This window comes from Podarcis gaigeae, assembly GCF_964106915.1.
Source record: "Podarcis gaigeae genome assembly, chromosome: 5".
NCBI classification, from domain to species: Eukaryota; Metazoa; Chordata; class Lepidosauria; order Squamata; family Lacertidae; genus Podarcis; species Podarcis gaigeae.
This window is the reverse complement of record NC_139681.1, coordinates 75,803,097-75,825,804: the sequence shown is the minus strand read 5'-3', so window position 1 is coordinate 75,825,804 and position 22,708 is coordinate 75,803,097. Positions and strand designations below refer to the sequence as shown.

Below are 22,708 nucleotides of genomic sequence, written 5' to 3'. Positions count from 1 at the left end.
CCGAGTAGGTTCAATGCATAAAGGAGGATATTCGGGGCAGTTCTATTAGCAAGGCATCATAGTTTCTGACCGATAGCGGAGGCAATGCTGCTTGCGTTAAAGAAGGCTTGCACACACAAACGCACGCACGTACACACACACAATGTTTGTTTATGTGTGTGTACACAGACGCATACAAACACATACACACATACACACATACAAGCACACATCTAAGGTCCTAAAGCAACAGGTCTGAAGCATCTTCCCTTGATAAGGAATATAAAGAGTTTTCATGTGTTAGACTTGGTATATGTAATGAGATCTTGCTCTTTCGCCCTTTCGCTCTAGTATGCCTAATCCGAGAGCGACGGGCAAGAATCTCAGGAACGTTTGGTCCCAGAGAGAATAATCTACACATACTTGAAGTTAGCAAAAGGGAATAGATTCGCCTCTCCAAAATGCAGAGCAACAGAGCAACACTTAACCCCATCTCAAGTTAAGTCAACAGCCGTGGAAGGGTACAGTCCAAAGTTTGTTTGTTTGTTTGTTTGCTGTTGGGAACATGTTCAGATATAAAGTCCATTTGTGTGTGTGTGTGTGTGTGTGTGTGTGTGTGTGTGTCTGCGCGCGCTCTGTGTGCAAGTGTTGTGGGCTGCAGAAGTTATCAAGTGGGATTTGCGGCATGCTCTCTGCAGGAAACGAAAGCTGCTCCAGTTCAAAGCCACATGCACCAACGTGACATATAAGCCATTAAAATATCATCCTGAAGGTTCATTTCTGCCTCTCCATACAATCCCCAGCTGCTCCCAGAAAGCAAGAAAAGAAGAAATGAAGGATGACCGCCTCGATGAAGTCGCCCAAGAGGTGTTTTGGTTTTGTTTGATCCAACCGCTGCCCACGCTACCCCCTCTATCCCACCCCCCCCCCAGCCTCTCCTCTCGTCTCCCTCTGTCTTTCGACTTTCTTCTTTTTTTTGATCAGTTCTGACATGCTAGGCAGAAATGAGGGGATCTCTGCTTCAACAGGTGGAGTGGGGTAAGTGACTGAAGTGGTATCAAGGGGTGGGAGACGCGGGGCGGGCTAGGAAATGCGGCTTCCCTTCTGCCACAGTCAGGCCAAGCGCTGGAGCAACCTTTCACCTTCAGGAGGCTTGTTATGTGCATGAATGAACCTTAGGAGCCCCCCCCCCCCCGTCTTCGCACACACTCTGCGGATGTGGTTTGGCACCTTTTCAGGCACGTGGGCAGAGACTTTCCTCCACGGGAGACTGCTGGGAGGTAAAGCTGCACCTGGCCCCACTGCCAAAGGCGGGCAGGGCTTTCCCTTCCCCGACCCGAAGGTCCACACCGCCAAGTGGATCGGGGCGTTTGTGATCAAGGTGCTTCCCATGGTGCCGCTGGGACAAGCGCCCTATATCTGAACGCCCACTACAGGAGGGCAGACGGAGAAAAGATAGGGCAGCGAAAGAGATGCGGTTGCCTCGGAATGGAGGGAACAGGAGGCGGAGAACACCAGAGTGTGTATCCTAAGCAGACAATGCCCTAGGGTGCCGAGCGTTAGAGAAGTGCGGTTATCTCGGTCCACCTCTGCTCCAGCCTCCCAACCGTGGAAGATGAGTCGCTGCTTTGGGCTCGAGGTGCAGGGAGGAACCGAGAGGCGGGGATTTGGTCAGCCCAGGTCTTGCTCCCCCTTGAGAACTCGGCACCAGTTTCTCTGTTTCAGGCACTCTCTCCTGCGCAGTTAGGAAGGAGTTAACCATGTCTGTGGCTAAAGGTCTAGTAGCCAAGACTTCGTAAGCTTTTCACAATGGACCTTCCATTCCCATCTCGATCAGGAGCTTTCCGTAATCGGGTGACACTCCTACCTCCCTTACACACAAACACCCCACTCCAGCATCATTTAACTCCTTGTTTCTTTTTTTTATTCGTGCAAAAAATGTCTACCAACCTGCATGGTGTTTTTTTTAAAAAAATAACAACCACCACAAACCCTTTCGCTGATTTATTTTGCTGCATTTTTATTTTATTCTTTAAAGAGAATATCTGTAAAATCTGGATCAGAAGGAGGAGGGCGACAGAGCTTTAGGCTATCCAAGTCTTAAAGGGAATCGAGAAGGATTTCCACGAAAGTCACATCTCCCCCGCCATTCTCTCTCTCTCTCTCTCTCTCTCTCTCTCTCTCTCTCTCTGACACACACATACACACGCACACGCACACGCACACTATCCTGGTCTGGCTATTTCTCGCAGTGGCGAGACCTGTGAAGCCCGTTGCATTTCCTTGGCTACTGTTGATCATGTAGTTAATCAGTTTGGATAAGTGTTGAAGGCTTGAGTTCTTGAAGTGGCCGGCTTTGGAAACACCCCTGGAGCTTGACCTCTGACCTGCGACCGGGAACATGTGCCGGGCCCACCGTATCCGGGACAATGACTCGAGTGTGTAGCCGCGCGCCCGCGCCCCCGCGCGCCCCCGCCTCTGTGCGCATTGGTTCGCCCTTCCGTTTCGAACGACTAGCTCAACCTGATTTCCTAACCTCCGTCCAAGAATAGAGTTCCTCTAATGCTCTCCGCAAACAGTTTGTCTAGCTCTTGAAAGGCAAGATCTGTCCAAGTGTCTTCTTAGTTGCTCTATAAGAGTAATAGACATTTAGGATTGCCTTGAGCCTTGTATGCTCAGTCTCAGAGCGTTGAAAAATATATGTTATGCTTTTAAAACAATATGCGTTGGGGAGGTGGATTCATTGCAGCTTCCCTTGCCTTAACTAGGCCGTTTGAGGATGGAAATAGTTCATAAGAAGAACCCCCAAATTCCGCATGATATTCCAAAGAGTCAGCTGGATCTGTAAAAGATTTGCTGGAAGTTTATTAGAATGGCTGGCTGCATGGAGAGTCGGATTACCGGCCATTATGTGAGTGCTGCCAAATTGTTTTTAGTATGGAAATAGAGGCTGTTGACTAGCCGACCTGCAGCAGAAGTCCAGCCTTTCTGGATGTAAATACTACACGCGCGCGCGCACAAACCCCTACGCACACATACACAGGCTTGTTCCATCTCATCTCAGAAGTGCATCTCACACAGTAAAATAATCTCATGCACTTCTGGAATGGAAGACATAAGAAAGAGTTCGGGCTGTAAACAGACGCTGTTTACGGTGTCCCCTATTTTGAAATTTCGGGTGAAGTGCGTGTCAAACTTTAAACTAGAAGAAAATAAGTATTAATATGTGAGGTTAAGGTATGTAATCCAGGTCCCCATTCATGGACCTTGCACCTATTTCCTCTCCTTTTTTCGAGCCAAAAAGAAACAGGAAATCCTATCTTTCCCCCTCTTCAGGTCAGAACACTACTTCGGTGTTAATAATAACCCCAAATTTTATATGATGTGCAGAGACGTTGCACTCCACCTTGATAGTATTTGAGGAAATCTGGCCTCTGCCCCCCCACATCTGTTTATTTTAAAAAATTAAAACGTATTCCAGAATAAAAAATAATTAATAGCATCACAATAATTTACAATGATTCAAAAATGTCAAGTTTGGATATCCCACATAAAGCCCCTCCTTGATTCAATAACTTCATTGAGCATTTTAAGAGTATTTATTTATTTATTTATTTATTTATTTATTTCACTCCCATTGGAAATCTTTCTAATGTAGTTTTTTAAAAAATAAAAACAACAACAACTACAAGCTATACGAAATCCCTCTTTGAGCTCACATATTTGCATTATTTGGTTCTTATGGAATTATATAAAGTATATATTCCTCTCCTTCCCATCTCCCTTTCAGGAATATATATCCAGAAAGAGCTCCTGCAACAATATTTAGACTTGGTCATTTACTTCCTTTGCAATTGGCACAAGGGTTAGCGTCACTCCTTCCTATTATGTATTCCTACTTTACTGTTCCCATTGACCACTAGCACTAAGTCATGGGCTGAATCTATTGCTTTTTGAAGTCTCCTCTTAAGTCTTAGTATCTGCACTGAGAGCTCCTCTCTTGCCACAGCCAGGCCATTGGTTCTCCTTTGAAAAGTAAGAGTTGGACGGTGCAAAAGCGGCAGCTTTAAAGCATCCCATCTTGGGTTGGAAGAGTCTTGCAAACAAACACGGCGATATTAGCGCTGAAAAGTTTAATATTAGCTCTGAAAAGTCCATAAACAATGCGGCGTCGGTGGTAACACTTCTCAGTGCTCAGCCAGGAGGTATGTGTCAGATCAAAGCAGAATTCTGGAAATCTCCTGTCCTATCTCTTCCTCTAAATCAGCCCTAGGGTTGTTCTGTAATATATGCACGAAGTTTTGAAATGTTTTATTGTAAATATATTCCACCTCTTCCATCTCTCCCCCTCCCCCCCCCTTCTTTACTTCTGCCATATTTTGGCGACACAAAGACTTGAGTTCCAAAACAATTTGAGGTTTTTATTCGGGATGGGGGTGTTAAAAAAAGAAAGAAAAAGATTTCACGCCATTCTTCAATTATTTATCACTTGCATATAAACTAGACACTTTAAAAAATATTGCCACTTTTCTCTCCTGAACAGGAACCAAGTTAGAAAATAAGGCACAAGGGTCCCCCTGTAATGAGGAGAAGAAAAAGACTTTACAGAAACCTTCTGGGACAGTCAAGTAAGTTAAAATATGACTTTCTTAAAAAAAAAAAAGCCCAAAGACAATATATGATTCCTCCCCTCTAGTGTTTAACTTGCTTGCATGAACACAAATCAGCCACACAAGGTCCCACCAGCAAGTGCTTAATCCTGCTCTCTGCCTATTCATTTGGAGGTTCTAGAATTAATATTTGACAACTCTCTCATTGAAACAACAACCCCTGACCCTCTGTGATTGCATTGTCACATTATTCTATGACATATTCATCTTGCATTAATTTACGGGCGATTTGATTGGAATGAGGTTTGACATGTATTGGATCCTATTAAAGAAGAAAGCTTTGATCTTGGCGATGGGGTTTACATGATATGTATCATCGTTACCCGGTATACCAGCTTTCCACAATGTGGTGGCTACCCAACTTCCACCATGCGAGGAGTTAAGTAGGGCATTGATTGACATCTTATCTGACAGGAATACCTTAATCTGAGGCACTAGATTAAGTATTCCATTTGAAATAAACATTTGATTGGGTTGATCTTCAGTAATTCAAGTTTTGAACTGGTGGAAGGAAGAGGATTTGAAGCCATCCGATCTTCACAACTGGTCATTACCTTCTACCTATTACCTGCTCTGTCATCCTTTCCTGCAGTTTAGCCCAATTAGACATTAGTTTTCAGCAATAAAAGGCAGGACATATTAAAGGGCGGGGGGGAGATACAGAATTTCTCCTTTATTTTCCATCAGTATTTTCCGTCATATTTTCTGAGCCAATACCTTCCTGAATAAAAGGGAGGGTTCACGTTTAATTCTCATCATTATCTTGCGGCGATTCTTCGCCAATCCTTCCACGTGGCTCTTCTTGATTTTGGTGAATTCCTTCCCTTCTCTTAAGTCTCCCGGCTGCCTAAATGCTGAATAGGTGATCAGGAAACACGGGCTTCCCCCTGTATTATGCTCTTACATCCCATCAACAACTCAGTTAATCCCCCAGATAACTTGGGTTTTAAATGGATTGTTTCCCTCGAAATCATGTGCACGACACAAGTCTTGCACCCGTATATTTCAGCTTAAGGAAGCCTCTTATCGGGCTGGTTCCTTTTCCTATGGATTCCTACGCTGCTATTCGAAATAAGGCGACAATGTCCGTAGTGCACCCTGAAGATTTGCGTTTACAGGCGATTTTTGAAGTGGGAAGGGGTAGAGTTGCATAGAAATCCCTTATTCACAAGACTTTCCTTCTTCATAAGCAGTGAAGACCTTCTTCGGAAAGGTCACCACTTCCCTACACTGATTCAATGACCCTTCAGCGAGACAGACATAGAAAACGCGAAAAAAGTTTCTGTGGGTCTCAATCGCCCAGAGAATCTGGCTGTTTTAACTAAAAGCTAAAGGTCAGATTCTGCTAACAGATACAGCCTAATAAACTCTGTTAAAGAGATGGGGTAAAGAAAATACTCCCAGCGTATAAGACCAGATGATTGCTCTAAAGTTTAGGAAGTTTGTTTATTTATTTATTTGTGTGTGTTTTTTTAAAAAAAGCTTACACTCCCCCACTCTGTATTTACTTATTTATTGGAGAAAACAGCCAAGTGTCCTACTTATGCAGAAATGTAATCTATTCCTTGAGGAAGATGGGATAATATAAACTACAAATGTGATTATATCTGGGTTTAGAGTGAAAAAAAGCACCTCAGACTCTTAGGCTTTTGATCCTTGGAACTGATCGAGAAGGTATTTTGGGGGGGAAGTGTAAACCTCCTTCCCACAACAGATTTCTGCTGAATCTCCAACCTACAGAAATAATACTGTGGTTTCTCTTATGCAGAAATCTTAACCACATCTTTTCCAGTTCGTGGCTGAGGTCACTGGAAGCAACAGAACACGCCATTGGGCGGCAATCCTGCCGACACTTAAGCAGACATAATTGTCGCTGGTGTCAGTGGGAGACAGAGGGCAGAATGGCTGCTTTGCTGCCTACTTTCTGGTATGCATTTATTTCCTAGGCTATGATAAGCAAAACCTGAAACGGAAGAAGTCAATTGTCATTTGTTCAGCTTTTCAATGGTTATTAGTAGGTGCAGTCAATGTGGTTGTGTGTGCGTAATAAGAGGGTTTTTCTTCAACAAACCTCATCTCTCTCCTACCCACTGTCTGGCAGGGCAAGTCTGTGATTTCCCCCCCCCCCCCAAACCACTGGGCCACGGTGTTCAAGTTGTTAGGATCCTCAAACCAGTTCACAAGACACTTAAGCCGCAGCAATCTCATTGAAACCCGCTTACATAGTCCCAGTCGTTTCAATAGGTGACTTAACTGGGCTCTGTGAGTAAAGGGCATCTTGCCAATACTTTACAATTGGGCCGCATTGTCCAGGGCAGTCAGTAGGGGGAGAAACTGCGATCCGCAAAACATTTTGTGTGGACAAACGTGCAAGGACTTCTAATTGTCTCTTCCACGCCTTATGCGGCTGCGGTCCTCCGGTGGCAAGCTAATAGCAGTAGTAGTAGTAGTATTAGCAGCAGCAGCAGTCCAATGGAGCTAGTGACCAAACAGTCTTATTGCCTTTGGGGAGTTTAGATTCGGCTTTTGGCTAGTGGCCGTGCTAACGCAACTGGGCTGGGCGTTATTCTTGCAAAGCGCAGCTCTCTTTGTCATCAAGTTCCTCAGCTCCAGTATTTATATTAGAAGTGGAATGCGTCCATGAGGGCCATGACAGTTTTGAAATATAAGGCGGGGAGTCCCTGCCATCCCGATTTGTTTATTTGTGGAAGGGTGAGCTATTCTGCTCTTCTGGTCGTTTTATCTACTCAATATATAGAACATGTTTTGCTGGCAAAATGAACTACTAAATGAACCGTGCGCGCGCACACCCACGCGCGCACACACTGAGGGAACCACAAAGAAAAGTGCACATTAGATAGGTAAGAGCTGCATCGCAGATGCAAGTCTCCTGGATAACTCTGCAACTTTGTTCAGGCCCTCCTAGTTCTGTTTCCCCCGCCTTCTGATCATGTGTACAGCTCCATCTGCATCACCACCCTCCCTCACTTGTCTGCTCTGTCTCCTTTATGCGCGCGCGCGCGCACACACACACACACGCACGCACACGCACAGAGATATGTCTCCCAAGGTACACAACAAATGCTAGGAGTGAGAGCACTAACTTCACCTAATATAATGAGAGAGACACCATGGGCCATTTCTTTTCCATTGGACTCATGCAAGCAGAGGGGGGAACAAGGGGGGGAAACCCCTGTGAGGAACCTCAGGGTTTTAAGTAAGAGCGGATAAAGCCATTAGCGTTTGACAAGAAGCCGTGCCAATATTTTAGAATGGCCTAAGCCAACCGATAGTAACATATATATATTGATAAACTGTTCCAGATGTTTTCTCCCTTGACTGAGGACTGTCAGGACTGAAGGATGTCAAGAGTGTAGAGGTGAAGTGGTTGTAAGGAGGGATGAGGAAAACAGCTTTATTTGGAAGTCACACTCTCAGTACCTTTGTAAGTAACAGCCTTCCAGAGTCCTGCTTCCGATAACGTTTCTTTCTTTCTGTGATCTCCTTCGGAGATGGTCAGGGAGGAGGAAGGGAAAATACGAAATGTTTTTGGCTTAGGGCAAAGAAACTGGCAAGGGAAGGTCGTCTTGAACTACTGGGGGGTTTAAGTTGTCTACATAAACATGTTACGTAAGGAGAGCTAGTTAATTACAGCGTGTGTAACTTTTCAGGTCCTCGGGGCATCAATGTGTGCGCGCGCGTTACATTCATACAATAATAAATACCGATTTAGCTGCCTTTTATTTTATCCTCAGTATTGTGATCTGTACAAAAATGGTCAAAAACAAGAATATAACTCCCGCTATGGTATAAAGTGTGATGAGATGCTTCTTAGATAATTATTTATGCATGTCGTACATCTTGAACACAATATTCCACGATTTAGCAATTCAAAAATATTTTATAGGAGGCAGGCTCCTATTTTCTGCTTTACGTAAATTTGACTGGCAATTGCTTGAGTCGGGAATTGTTGTTCCCAAGCATACAAAAACAACATTTAGCTAGCAACTTTAGAATATCCCAAGAAATTGTTTTGATGTTTGCTAAGGTCTGTCTCCGGGGTGATTTTTCTAAAATGCAGTGACTGGCAACTGTTTCCACAGTATAGCTAAACGTTCTTTTAAAAAAATAAAAACAAAAAGTTCAAATATTTTTTTGGGGGAAGGGGATAGTGGTGGAAAAGCTGTAAGTGTTCAGTGCGGCTTCAGATAGTTTATTTACTGTATGACAGGATGTAAATTTTGGGATGATGAGAGAAAGAAATATTTACTCTTGAAACTGAAGTTCTGTATCCCGAGAAATGATGTTATTCTCCTTTAATATGTGACTTCCTTTGGGGGGGGGGCACTTTTAATTCATCACATAGTCTTGCATCTGAAATGAGTTAAAGCCCATCCTATGCATGTTTCCTCGGAACTTCCACTGAATTCAGTTGGGATTACTCTCAAGTGAGTGTTGTGATTGCATCTTTAATAACACTGACCTCACTAATACTCAGGGCATTACCACAAGTAACTTAAGAGCGACTTTCGGTTTCAGGACATCACTTGTGCAGCTATTAACACGGGACACAAAGCGGAAAAAGAATATTATTTTTAAAAGTACGTGTCGATTTTGCATTTTACTTTTGCCCAAATGGTTCAGTTTTTAAAAATGAAATAGAAATAAAGGGCTCTTTTCGCCGGATGTCATTTAAAAGTAAAAAATGCTGCTTGTTCAATGGGGGGAAACATTCTCAAAATTGCCGTGTTTCTTACTGGATTTTAAGTCAAATTGAAAGCTGCCCTTCTGCAGAAAGTGGGTATACTTAAAGTAACTTTTACGTTTAGGAGTTTAGGTCCAGAGTTCAAGGCCGAATTTTGATATTATCCCACTAAATGGAGGAGAACAGAATTACCTGAATTCAGTAATATCGGGTTCCAGCATTCATTGGAAGGGCTCTCAATGACTTTTTTTTTAGTGGGGGTAAAAATAATAAACCCTATACTTTTATTTTCATCACGGATACAGTACACTTGCAATCGATTTATTTTCCTTTTGACAATGAGCAAATGTGAGCATCATAACGTCCGATAGATTTATCTATTAATCTACAGGTTGCTTTTTAAATTGACTTGATCTTTTAATTGCTCCTTATAAATGAATGTGGGCGATTGCGTTTGACAGGGAGAGGCAAAGGGATTCAACACGATGTTTCACACGCATCCTGGGCTGCTTCAGATGGTCAGAGACTTATTAGTTGCATAAGCTCCTGAAATGATTTGCAACATTTGGATTGGGTTATATGCGCCAGTTAATTGCAGGTATTAGGTATGACTTTTTTGTATTACTTTTAAAGGGAGGGTTACATAAATATCGTGTAATCGTGGGAAATGAAAGATGTGGCAGAGCTTTAGCCTTTGTTGTTGTTGTTGTTTTAAAGGCCTGGTTCTCTGGGCCGCCAACAAGTGTCAGAAATCTAAATACCTAGCTGCCCAGCTCCGCTTCCCAGGACGACTTCTGTATGCAAAGCCTGTCTCTTCCACATTGTGCCCATTTCTGTTTGGGACGGGAGTCCTGGAGATTTGTCTGTGCTATAAATAATCAGCAGTCAAATTGATGGCGCGGTTGGGCTGGAGGTTAGGAAGCGAGGGTGGAGGTTGTGTGTGTGTAGGATTGGATCCCTCGAAAGCATCTTGCCTGGTCCGGGGTTTGGGGTCCACCACCATCATCGCTGTATTGCTTTAAAAAAAAAATCTAGACTTTTGCTCCTGGCCCAAAACAGGCTTGGTAACAAACCTGCGCGCTTCTCTACTTCCTACAATGGTGGGTCGTAGGCAAAGGAATTTATGAGGCGGTCTCAGAAAGCCCCGCGCGTCTCCTGTCTTTCGGATTCATTCATAATCTGGACGATTGTGAGGGCAGGGAAAGGGCACGGAGGAGAGCCTGCTACGACTCGGCAGACCTTCTCCGGGCAGTCTCTCTCCTCCCTACCTCCTTCCCTGCAGATTTCTGCGGTGGCTTGGCCTAGCCGTATTTGCCCCCCCCCGCGCGCTCCCCTGTCCCTCGAGAGCGGAAGTTTTGTGAAAGTCCCTGTGTGATGTGTGTGTGCTACCTTCCTCCCCTCCCGCCCCTTCTCCATCTTTGTTGTTGCTCTTGCAGGAAGGAAACTGGAAGGGTGTTGAGAATTGCACTTTGGTTAGTCCACAATGAGCTGCTCGGTGGCCAATCAGGCAGTCCGCCCCGAAGCAGACACCGATCTGAGCTCTCCATTAAATCGTCTGCTCATTACGAGGCTAAGTGAGAAAGAGAGACAGAGCTGGGTGTGGAAGAAGAACGTGTGTGTGTGTGTGTGTGTGTGTGTGTGTGTGTGTGTGTGTAAAAGTAAATGGTTAGCAGGAGAACAGAAAGCAGAAGGGGCTTGAGCCACGAGCCAAGCCATGCAGGAGTCAGGAGATCACCCAGGATACCTCCAAGCGCCTGGCTCTTCTAAGCAGATGATCGGGGACAACCAAAGCGTCTTTGGAAGGGGTGGGGAGAAAGCAACAGCCACCCGCCGGCCAGCCTCGCCTCCCAGGCGCTCCCAGGAGCTGCCGCCGCCGCTTGCTCAAGGCCTTGTTCCTCCTTTGGCAACCACTGCTCATTAGCGCGTAAACGACTCGGAGGACCCCTCGTTTCGTCTGGGGAAGACGGTTCCAGCGGCCCTTAATCAGTTAAACGCAGATAAAAACAAAATGCGGGGAGTAAATGCAAACACCGGACAAGCTCGGCGCACTGGTTAGGGCTAGAGAGGGAGGGGGGCAAAGGGGGAAGAGGAGGAGGAGAAAGGGAAGGAGCTTTTGGAGGGGGGGGATTAGCCACAAACGCAGCGCAGGCGCACTGCTTCCCGAGTCCTCTTCCTCCCTCCCCGCCCCTTTACCCCTTCCTAAATCTTTTCAGACTTCAGCGGGGACCTGTCAGCGCTGACTTCGGTCAGGCAGCTTCGGCCAATCAGCGACCGCCCTGATTGTTTAGCTCTCTGGGTTGGAGCCTAGTCTGTGAAGCGCTATTCAGTAGCCTCCCAGCGTCCTGCTGCTGCTTCTCAAAGCGTATGGGATTCCACGTAGGCGTTAAAAAAAAAAGGAAGGAGGAAAAACACACACACACACACACACACAAAATAATGGAAGAGGAGGGGGAGAAAAGAAAGGGGAAGGGGGGGAAGCGGGGAGCAAAAACAAAACAAAGCCAAATAGTCCAGACCAAGAGAGAGGGAGGGGAAAACCTTTTTTTTCTTTGCGGGTGGGGGGGGACTTTCAAAAAAGTTTTTTCACTGCTCTTTCCCTCTTCCTCTTTCTCCCTCGCTCCCCCCTCCTCGGCGTCAGGTGACTTTTTAGAATTGTAGTAGAACCAGGAGAGCTTGGAGGCTTTGGGGGAGCCCAGTAATGGACTCTGCTTCACTCTCCAAACGGAACACGGCGCTGAAATTACTAGGCTTGGCAGGGGCTCCTCGTCATCGTCATCACCGCCACCATCACCACTCCCCTCAGAGCATGACAGGCTTCGCCGGGCATCCCCACTCCATGGTTCCCACGCACCCTGGGGAGTACGCTGCAGAAAGCCGCCTCGGGCTGAGTCCATTCCGGTCAGAACACATGGGGCACCACCACCATCCTCTCCATCATCATCATCACCACCGCCACCACTCTCATCCTCCTCATCACTCAGCGGCCCTTAAGCTCAGCCCTGCCCCTCAGCCTCATCCCCACCATCCTGTGACAGGCCAAGCCGAGGTGGTACCCAGTCCAGCAGGAGCATTTGGCCCAGCGCAGTCAACAACAGTCCCTTACGCAGTCCCTCACCCAAGTCATGCTCTTTCATCAGGTAGGGAATTCTTCCTGCGCAGAGATCTGACAGCCCCAGTCATGCCAGGGCTCCCTTATCAACACTCTGCTGCTACAGGTTCTCACCATGGAATGTTTGTCTCAACAACAGGTAGCTACCCCGGACACCATGCTCACCATCACCACCTCCACCACCTCCACCACCACCACTCAGAAGCCGGAACTCCCTCGCTTTTTACTGGACTCCACCATGAGCAACCTCCCCATGCAGCTCCAGGTGGCCATCTAAACGGACAGATAAGGCTGGGGCTACCTGGAGAAATGTATGCCAGGTCTGAACCTTTCACGCCAGTACCAGTCTCCAGGACAGATCCTTTTGCTGCTTCCTCCTTCCACGGCTACGGTGGCATGAACCTGAACGTGAATTTAGCTCCACACCACGGCCCTGGGGCTTTCTTCCGCTACATGAGGCAGCCCATCAAGCAGGAGCTCATCTGCAAGTGGATCGAACTGGACCAGACTCCCAAAAAATTATGCTCGAAAACTTTCAGCACCATGCACGAGCTGGTGACTCACGTCACCGTGGAGCACGTTGGAGGGCCGGAGCAGTCCAACCACATTTGCTTCTGGGAAGAGTGTCCCAGGGAAGGGAAGCCTTTCAAGGCCAAATACAAACTGGTCAACCACATCCGAGTCCACACGGGGGAGAAACCTTTCCCTTGTCCTTTCCCGGGATGCGGGAAAGTCTTCGCTCGCTCGGAAAATCTCAAGATCCACAAAAGGACGCACACAGGTTAGTATGGAAAGGTCTTTCTTCATTCGTGTTTTGTTCAACTATCTGCTGCATGTGCGATCTCCCCACCCCACCCCCGCCCGCTATAATTTTACATAGAATTAATACTAGCCAATGAAGACCGGATCAATAGTTTGTTTTGATTGTTGTCTTTCGTTTGAAGAATTGAGGCGTGTGTGGATGCATAATGCTGACGTGTATGTGTATGTGCGTATGCAAGAAGGGTCTTCCATGATTTAGATCGGGATTTCCTGGAGAGGGGAGAGTTAAAAAGCCCTATAGAGACGGAAAAGCATCCAATCTTGATGCAAGCTCGCAAATTAGGAGCGAACAATGGAAGTTGCAACTTGTCTAGGCAGTTTTGAGTGATGCTGCTGGGATGCTGCTTCTGCCGCCTTCCTTGTGAGAAAAGCACAGCTGCAAGGTCCCCTCTTTTTGTTTTGTACGAGGAACCCTGCGATGTTTCATCCCAAGTCTTCGTAAGAGCCTTTTCCTTCTTAAACTGCTACGGAGATTGAAATATGGGAAGGTGCTCTTTTGGAACCTGGGAAGGAAAGAGGGGAGTAGTGGTGTGTGTTTGGAGTTAATTTTTGTCTTCCTAGCCTGTTCCTTTTGAACGGCCGTTGGCCTGAATTATGAAGGAATATTTTGTCAGAAATAGGAACAATTTCTAGTTAACACAGAAAGGAAAGTTATTTGAAGGGGAAGACCTTGCTAACACCCTCTTTGACCTCGGAATCCACAGAAGCATCTGTGGTGAATGAATGAAACTGGCGGTATAAAGTTTTCAGACTTCCAAATTCAGCCTGTGAAGTTGTAGAGTTAGTTTAACAGCCGGTCTTCTTAGCTTTTTATTGCCTTCTCCACTCCACTCCTTCCTATCTTACTCTCTCTCACACACACACACCAGAAGATAATAAATAAGCCCTTTTGGAAAATTAAATCCGTTCCACTGTGCAGTTTTTTTGCACACACACTCCACAGCCTTATAAACTCCCAGGAAAACGACATAATCCTATTGTAAGATACCCTTACAACCCAACGACTCTCTCTCTCTCTCTCTCTCTCTCTCTGCAGTTCTAAAATGTCGTAGCCTTAACTGTAGTATGGTTAGGTTAGTCCCTTCCCCCCCTCCAAAAACTACGTTTAAAATAAAGCTGTGCATTTGATGGAGAATATTTTGTTACTTATTTTATTTAAAATATTAATAAAGCGAATGACGCCAAGGCATCTTCGTGTTAGGTAGGAAAGCACTGAAGAGCACAGTTCATCCCTTAATTACAGTGTTTTTCTTAAGTAAACAAACTTTTACTGCCCTTTAGCCGCCTTCTCCTTTGAAGTCTATGAAGCAGAAAATGGTCGGATTCTTGGTAAATTTGACCTACATCAGTGCAACCAGTTGAGTGCCTGGGAAGGGTGCGGGCTTGGAGTTCAGCATTCAAAATGTACTACATTATGTAGTCGTTTCGCTTGAACTTCCCTGCTTAATTAATTTATTTTTGCAGTGGTGGTGGGCTAGGCTTGGGACGGAGAGAGGGAGAGGTGGAGGTGGAATCCTTAGGCCTTATTACAATGTAGCGTTTTCGATTGACCTACCCCGCCCTAAATTCTCAAACCCAAATGTTTCTGAAATGGCAATAGAACTTCCTGCAAATTATTCATGAAGACAGTTCTAGATTTAAACGAGAAAATAATTGCCTTCTCAAATATTAATGACGTTGCGTTTCCCTGAGCCTGGGCAGACAGGAATGGGTTTCTGGAGATGAGAGAGAGGGGGGGGGGAAGGAGGGAGGGAGAGAGAACGAACTTAATTCACAATAACGTAGCACAGGTATCAGAAGAAGGAAAGCAAAAATCACTTCCTTACCATCAGAACTGGCCAAGGGACAATTGTGACCAAGGTGGTGTTTAGGCCGCAGTAAGAGAGGTACCGTATGTTTTAACTTGTAATTTATAGTGCTGGCGCTGGCAAGCTCAATATCCCTCCTCCCCTCCCCCTCGAGAATTTTGCAAATACTTTAATCCAGTCCCAGAGTTGGGAGGATTATGCTAAAATCTCCAAGCTGTACGTATTGCTCTCCACAGCGAGTCCTGTGAGAGCTACAAGTGTGGGTAGAAAATGGCGGTGTCGACTCGCTGCAGTGTGTGCGCGCGCGCGCCCTTGCCCCCATCCGTCCTCAGTCCTCGCTTCCTCTCTTCCTCCCCCCCCCCATCTCTCCACCCCCAAACACACACTTTCAAAAGTGCCGCGGGTCAGAGACAAACATTCAAACACGTTTCTTTTTGACCGATACATATTTACGCGCAGGGAATCCTAGCCTTTTAACGGGGAACTCTAACATTAACCCTGGGCCTGAAACCATTCACAGATAATGCGCTGCAGCCAACAAGAAAGAGCCCCCTTCTGCAATCATTTCTTGTGGCCGGGGCGTAAAAGAAGGTGCCGAGGTGTGGAAGGTGGGGGCGTAAAAGAAGCTGGCCATTTTTATTTATTTTTTTGTTGCTGCTCGCGAGAAACAAGACCGGTCTTATACCACGATGTAACTCACTCCGCCCGATCGCTGGGTTTATGACGGGGCCTCTCCCCAGGGCCTCCTAACTTACTGCTTGCCTGTCCTACACCAATCCTCGTGATTTGTTATTTCAGCTGAGTAGCGGAAGGTCAAACTGTTTCTTTACAAGGAACTATAATTAAAATACTTAAAGAGCCGTCAAAATATACAGATGACCTTCCTTTTCTTTTCTCTCCCCGCCAAAACAAAGCAAAATGAGTAAATACCTTCCGATGCAGGTACACACGGAGCCTCACTTGTCATGCCTAGCCTGCTAAAAACGTCGTTTTTCTCGCAGGCCTGAGACCAATATTGGTATTTGCCACCGATATTCTTTAAAACGTGGAACCATATTTTACTCCTTGCAATAACTAGCCGTCCAGCACGGCGGATTTCCCTGAATCATTACACCGACAGAGAATGCTTTTGTAGGGGGGGAGTAGCAGTTGCTTAGCTCCCCACCAACATTTCTTAAAGAACGCTTTAGCCTTAGCATATTCAGTAGACACAGCTTTTTTTATTTAAAAAAAAATGTTTTGTGCTGAAGTCTGAATATACAACATGGCCTCGTTAAGGAACTCATGTTTTAAAAAATGCTACACAAACAAACACACACTAACACACATATGCACTTACCCTGCTATTTTGGCAACATTTGCCTCTAAGAAACACATAGTATCCTGACCTTCATTTCCCATCCCTGTCAAATATGCGTTATATCATTTTTGCCCGATTTTCGTACGCAAGCATCTCTGTCTGTTGGTTTTTCAGAATAAGGCATTCGTGCCCCTTAGAGACATCAAAGCACGTGGCTTCAACGTGTTTTCCTTTATCGGTGAAAAATCGCCCATGCAGCATTTGGTGTACAGACTATCTCCAGTAGATTTCCTGGGGAATCTGGCTTCCTTCCGTCTCTCACCCCTCCTCACCTTTCCAATATCTCATCCCGCATATGGTGTTTAATATGTTTCCAATGCATATCTTCTAGCCAGATCAATGAGTTCTCCCATGGACAATGCACTACGGACTGCGTCGTTGTTTTTCTTTCTCTCCGCTGCTAAATATGTCCCTGTCTGTTAGTTTCTGAAGATTTTCCTTGATAGCGAAATGAAATCTTGGCCTACTCAGTAAGGCGTTGGCTTTCCGAGCAGAATGCTACTGAGATCCTTCTATTAATCTATACCAAGGATATGTAGTGGAAAGATACTCTATCGTAGATTATTCTCCAGAAACTACCAGAACTGCCTTTAGGTTAACTTATGTATTAATTTAGTTATTTCCATATGAATTTGAGAGAGGTGAAATAGATGATAGAGATAGATAGATGATAGATAGATAGATAGATAGATAGATAGATAGATAGATGATAGATAGATAGATAGATAGATAGATAGATAGATATAGATAGATAGATATAGATAGATATAGATATAGATATAGATATAGATATAGATATAGATATAGATATAGATATAGATATAGATATAGATATAGATATAGATAGATAGATAGATAGATAGATAGATAGATAGATAGATGATAGATAGATAGATGATAGATTAGATAGATGATAGATAGATAGATAGATAGATAGATAGATAGATGATAGATAGATAGATGATAGATTAGATAGATGATAGATAGATAGATAGATAGATAGAGAGATAGATAGATAGATAGATAGATAGATAGATAGATGATAGATATAGATAGATGATATAGATAGATAGATAGATAGATAGATAGATAGATAGATAGATAGATAGATATAGATAGATAGATAGATAGATAGATAGATAGATAGATAGATAGATGATAGGTAGATAGATGATAGATGATAGATGATAGATAGATAGACGATAAAGAGAGAGAGAGATTTCTAAACCTGTGCAACACTGGTTCAACCGTGGTGTATCTAAACGATGGTTTTAATGAGCAGGCTGCTAACATTTGCTCATCGTTTCCTCCAAAGCCTACTTTGCAATCCCACTTTCCTCCAAAGCCTATTGGCAAGGTCAAATGTGAGCTCTTGTGCGACTCTGTGTGTGCGCGCAAGAAGAAGGCGCCTTGCAGCATGTGGAGTTGTTTATGTGGGAGTGCCCGAGACTACTAGTAAGAAGTTATGCACCACAAGGCCACGAATCCGTAGGTTCTGGGGTTTCAGATCCTAACCTAGGTTATGTAGCCATCTCTGAAGTAAAGGGGTTGTCAGGTGAGAGAGCTTGGAGGGGCATTTGTGAGATGGGAAATATGTGTCCATACGGACACGGTACGGAACAGAGGAGCGAGCGAGATGGGCAAGAAGCCTAGGGAAGAGAAAGCGTTGTCCCACCTCCTCGCCTCAGGCCCTTCATCCAAGGCCTGGAACATTTCCACCCTTCCACTGGAAGGCAAGCATTGATAGAAATGAACACACAAACTCACACACGAAGCTTCCCCCCTTTGTCATTTCAGAAGACCCCACAGCTTTAGAGATCTCTCCTCATACCCTTGTAATCCTGTTCACATACAGTGCTGCTAGGCGCTTCTGCTGGGTTTGGCTCCACGGCCACTGCTGGGAAAGCTAGGTGGGGCGAGGGCGACACAGAGCTCATCGCTCAATAACCTGTGACCTGCAGACACGCCACCCCAATAAAACACGCACACCCGCACCTTTCCCCACCCTGGTCCTTTACGCAAAGTCTCCCTGGATTCCCTCTTTTCCTTGCAGGCGAGAAACCCTTCAAATGCGAGTTCGAGGGCTGCGAGCGCCGCTTCGCCAACAGCAGCGACAGGAAGAAGCATTCCCACGTGCACACCAGCGACAAGCCCTACAACTGCAAAGTGCGAGGCTGTGACAAGTCCTACACGCACCCCAGCTCTTTGCGGAAGCACATGAAAGTCCACTGCAAGTCCCCACCTCCCAGCTCGGGCTACGAGTCGTCCACCCCGTCGCTGGTGTCGCCGTCGTCGGACTGCGGCCGGGAGCCCCCTCAGCCGCCGCCGCCACCGCCGCCGCCACCGCCTCCCGCAGCGGCTTCCTCCACCCAGGCGGCAGCCAACCTGAGCGAATGGTACGTGTGTCAGAGCTCAGGGGCCAGCGGCATCCCGACTCCACCCAGTAACTCTCCGTCACCTCACCCGGGAGAGGCCGCTTACACGAACTGCGAGCCCCGGCCCACTTATTAAAGTCAATACGGTAGGATGGCCCGCCGGCGGCGGCGAGACTGCATTGTTCTTTTCGGGGTGCTGTGGATCCTTGGCTCACACTGGACGAACGGCGGGTCGGCAAGGCCCGGTTCTTGGGGGAGGGGCGGAAATCGATCCCAGGCCTGGGGAGCAAGCCCCCTCCCCCTCCCCCCTCCCCAGCCTCTTCCCTCTTCCCCCAGTCAGTCACCTTCGATCAGAAATGCTGCACAGGCTATCGGAGAGAAGATACATGGGGGGGGGGGGTGGACAAACCTCCTCCCTCTCTCCCCCACCCCCGTTTTGTATTTATTATGGCACAGAGGACAGCAGACCCCCCCTCCCGCCACCTCCCCCTCCCCGCACCTCTTTCCATGAGCTCTTCTTTTTATTTTACACCCTCCCAGGGCGGACTCCGCGGACCACCTCCTTCCCATACGTTTACAATGGCCTCGATTTGAATGGAAACATCCTTTTGTATCAATGAACCAAAGTGTTTTAATACGGATTTCTAGCTGTACAGCTGCGATCGTCGGTGCTGGTATCTTGTGATGGTGTTTTTTTCTTGGACAGTTTTATTAGCCCAGTGTCTGGATTCTAATTGGGTTTCTTGGCGGGGGTGGGGGGCTGTGTGCGTGTGCTTTTTTTCTCCCAAAAAGGAACATCAGTATCTATAAATATATTATTTGTTACCGAACTGTACAACAAATCGATCAATTAAATACTTTGATTAATTTACCAGCTCAGTTGACGTTTTTTTCGGGGGGGGGGAATCTCTTTACTGCCCCTTTTTCACCAGTATATTCTTCCCACTTGTCACTAATAAAACAGACCCAAGGGTGGCTTAATGATTTATGGTACATTTTAATTTACACTAGTAATGGATTTAAATGCATAAACATATTCTCCTTTTCTCTTCCCCCTCCCTCGCATTATTTCTGTTGAATTGTGAGTTCTTGTGATTCCTTAGTGGATGGAAGGTGAGATCCATGTTAATTGGAGAGAAGGGGGGGGGGGAGTTGTTATGAGTGACGTAATTGTGTTGAGTTGCTTGGATTGTCCAAAAGGATTCACGACGTGTCGATTTTTTCTGAACCCGTGGTGTAAACCCAGTGGTGGTCTGGTTTTCAAACGCACAACAGTAGTTATGTAAAATAACCATTCGAAATATTAATTATTTTTTTTTGTAAAGGTAAAAATAAAATGGTTTTAAAATCATGAACATATGTCGGGGTCTCTAAAACTATATGATTCTTATCAGCCCTATGTGAGTCCTTGTCTCTAGCGAATTCCCCAGGGGGGGGTGTTTGTGGAAATATTACTGTATGGATTTCATTTACTGATTGTAGCCCCTAAACGCATCACTTTGTAGTAAGACCCATATACTTCAATGAAACTTATTTACAGGCAGTATATTTAGGAATGAGGGAGGGGGCGTGGTTCATTCTAATCCATTTTTAAACTATGGAAAGGCCCATTTGTCTGTAGGCGCTCTAAGATATTAGCCAAAGCACTTCTACAAAGCCATTTCCTTCAATTCAGTGAAGGAGTGTTAAGCAAAACGTCCAGCCCAGTCTTTGGGTTAGCCATGCACACACCACCACCAACAGAAATTTCTTATTTCTTGTGGGATGTATTATTATTAGAGCAGTCAAGTACAACATTTTCCTGTTGCCTAGAATGGACACACAGGGGGATGTGGCTCCAAAGGGAATGTGCTCTGAGCGTGAGTGAGGAGAGATAATATCAAAACAATATATTCTCCCCTATCTTCCTTAACATTCCCACATTTCTGAACTCTTTCTTTCTCTCTATCTTCCTTGTGCAGCAGGACCATATGCTTATTTACTCGGAAGTAAGTTCCACTGAGTTCACTGGGACATCCCAGTGAAGTGTGAACACCGTGGCACTTACGTCTGAAGATGGGGCGGTTGGTGACATTCAGGCATTCACATTAAAAATTAAAAATAATAATAATAGAAGTCTACTTATCTAGGTATCAATCCATCTATCACCTATTTACCTTTTGAACAATGTGCATGACTTGGTTCCCCATTCCTTCTCACTGCCTCAGCGAGAGATCCTTAATAGATCGCCGAGTTAAATGGACGAAACATAGCAAACAAAGAAATAACCATCCCGTCCCGATTCTCAGGATAAAAATTAAAACAAGATATTGGTTGCCATTACTGCTGCTGCTCGTTTACTCCCTCTGATCTAGTGGAGCCGTCGTGGAAATGAGAAGGTAGAGATGGATGGATGGAGGCCATCTGCGAAAGATGCTTCCACCTTGTCTGGAGTTGGGTTGCCCCCTCCCGGCTCCGTCCCTCGGCCCTCCTCCTCCCTCTCCCTTTTCTTCTTGATTTCTTTCTTTGCAGAAGCGGTTTTTGGATGTGTAGGCTAATCACCTTTAATTTTTCATTTGCTTGTTACAGATGTCTATCCCGTTGCTCTCAAGGTAATCTAGACAGAGGCAGCTGAAAAGCCCCGCATCTTATGCCTTAGACATCAAAGCAGTCTCTCACAATGAAAGTATTTCTTCGCAACGGTGAATCTTCATGGTGAGTTAAGATTTCTATAGCAATAGGCAAGTCATACTTAAAAAGAGTGAAAAGCGAAGTCTGGAGCCCGTCCAGTCTTTTCATGAAGGACATAATATTTAGGTCTAACAGATTCTCTCTCTTTCTCCCCATCCCCTCGCGGCTCAATTTCTTTCTCCCATCCTCACCGATGCATATATATATAAAACAGAAAACACCCCAACAGTGCTAAAACCACATCACACACACACACACACACACACACACACACACACACACACACACACATTTGTATGTTGTGTTCGTGATGGACGTGGAGTATGCATATTTTCCCTCCGAATTTCCGGGGCAAGAAAACCCCCACGCGAATGGGGGTCCTTGTTCCAGCCCATAATCAGAATGGATAAGAATGTCAGGAAGAAAAAGGGGGCCGCCTGAATCGCCGTCCGCCAGTTCACTTTTGTTTCTCTCCTTCTGGGCCATGATCAGAGACGGCCTTTGGGATTTGATGGCGACTTTTCTAAAGGCGAGGAAATGGGTTTGAAGGAGGGAAAAGAAAAGGAGAAAGGTCTAATCAAGCCCGGCCTTGTTCAAAGGCTCTGATTTTTATTTTTTATTTTTTTTGGTTGGAGGGTGGGGGTTGAAAGTGTGAGCTTTATGGTGCATCAACATGCCACGTTAGGATCGCTATGGTAATGAGCGGAGCAATAGCAAGCGCCCTTGAAAAGGAGGCACACTCCATTCGAGACAGTCTATTAAGATACATTTGCACTGACCTTTGGTTTCATGCTAGCTTAATACATTCAATCTGCTCTTCCTCAGAGATGGACTTCCTCCATCTCGTCCCCTTTGGCTTGCTTTGCTGGCTTGCTCTCTAAGGAGGGCTTTTGTTGCAGCATCTTGGATCTCTGCGATTAAGAAACCGAAGTAGGGGCGGGCGGGGAGGGGGCGAGGCGGTTTTATAAGAGCTACCAGTGTCGAGTGAAATTTTGCACCCATGGAAATCTGGGGCTGGGACTCAATAGCAGAGGACCCACTTTTGTTCAAAGCAGCCCACCTGGCTAGAATAGGACTGCTCAGGAGCAAGTCAGTAGTGGACCAGTTTTGTTTACTAGCGAGCTCACAAAACTCTTGTCTCCACGCCCCAAGCCATAACCCTAAGACATCCTACAAGTACGGTCCAAACAGTGGTTGGTGTCAATATTCT

At 45.7% G+C, this 22,708-nt stretch overlaps 1 protein-coding gene across 8 annotated transcripts; it reads left to right on the top strand.

Moving 5' to 3' along the window:
- The first annotated feature begins 884 nt into the window (after positions 1–884).
- ZIC4 (Zic family member 4) lies at positions 885–22,426 on the top strand. Of its 8 annotated transcripts, none has more exons than XM_083739603.1 (5): positions 885–1,017; positions 4,523–4,607; positions 12,603–13,244; positions 18,507–18,849; positions 19,369–21,387. In XM_083739603.1, exons 2-5 carry the CDS (start codon positions 4,562–4,564, stop codon positions 19,511–19,513), a joined length of 1,176 nt encoding a protein of 391 aa, XP_083595729.1. In that variant the 5' UTR covers positions 885–1,017; positions 4,523–4,561; the 3' UTR covers positions 19,514–21,387. The 8 variants fall into 8 exon arrangements, with proteins under 8 accessions (XP_083595729.1, XP_083595730.1, XP_083595725.1 ...); XM_083739604.1 differs by lacking the exon at positions 885–1,017 and adding an exon at positions 3,237–4,184; XM_083739601.1 differs by lacking the exons at positions 885–1,017; positions 4,523–4,607 and adding an exon at positions 11,828–12,491.
- The last annotated feature ends 282 nt before the right edge of the window (positions 22,427–22,708 follow it).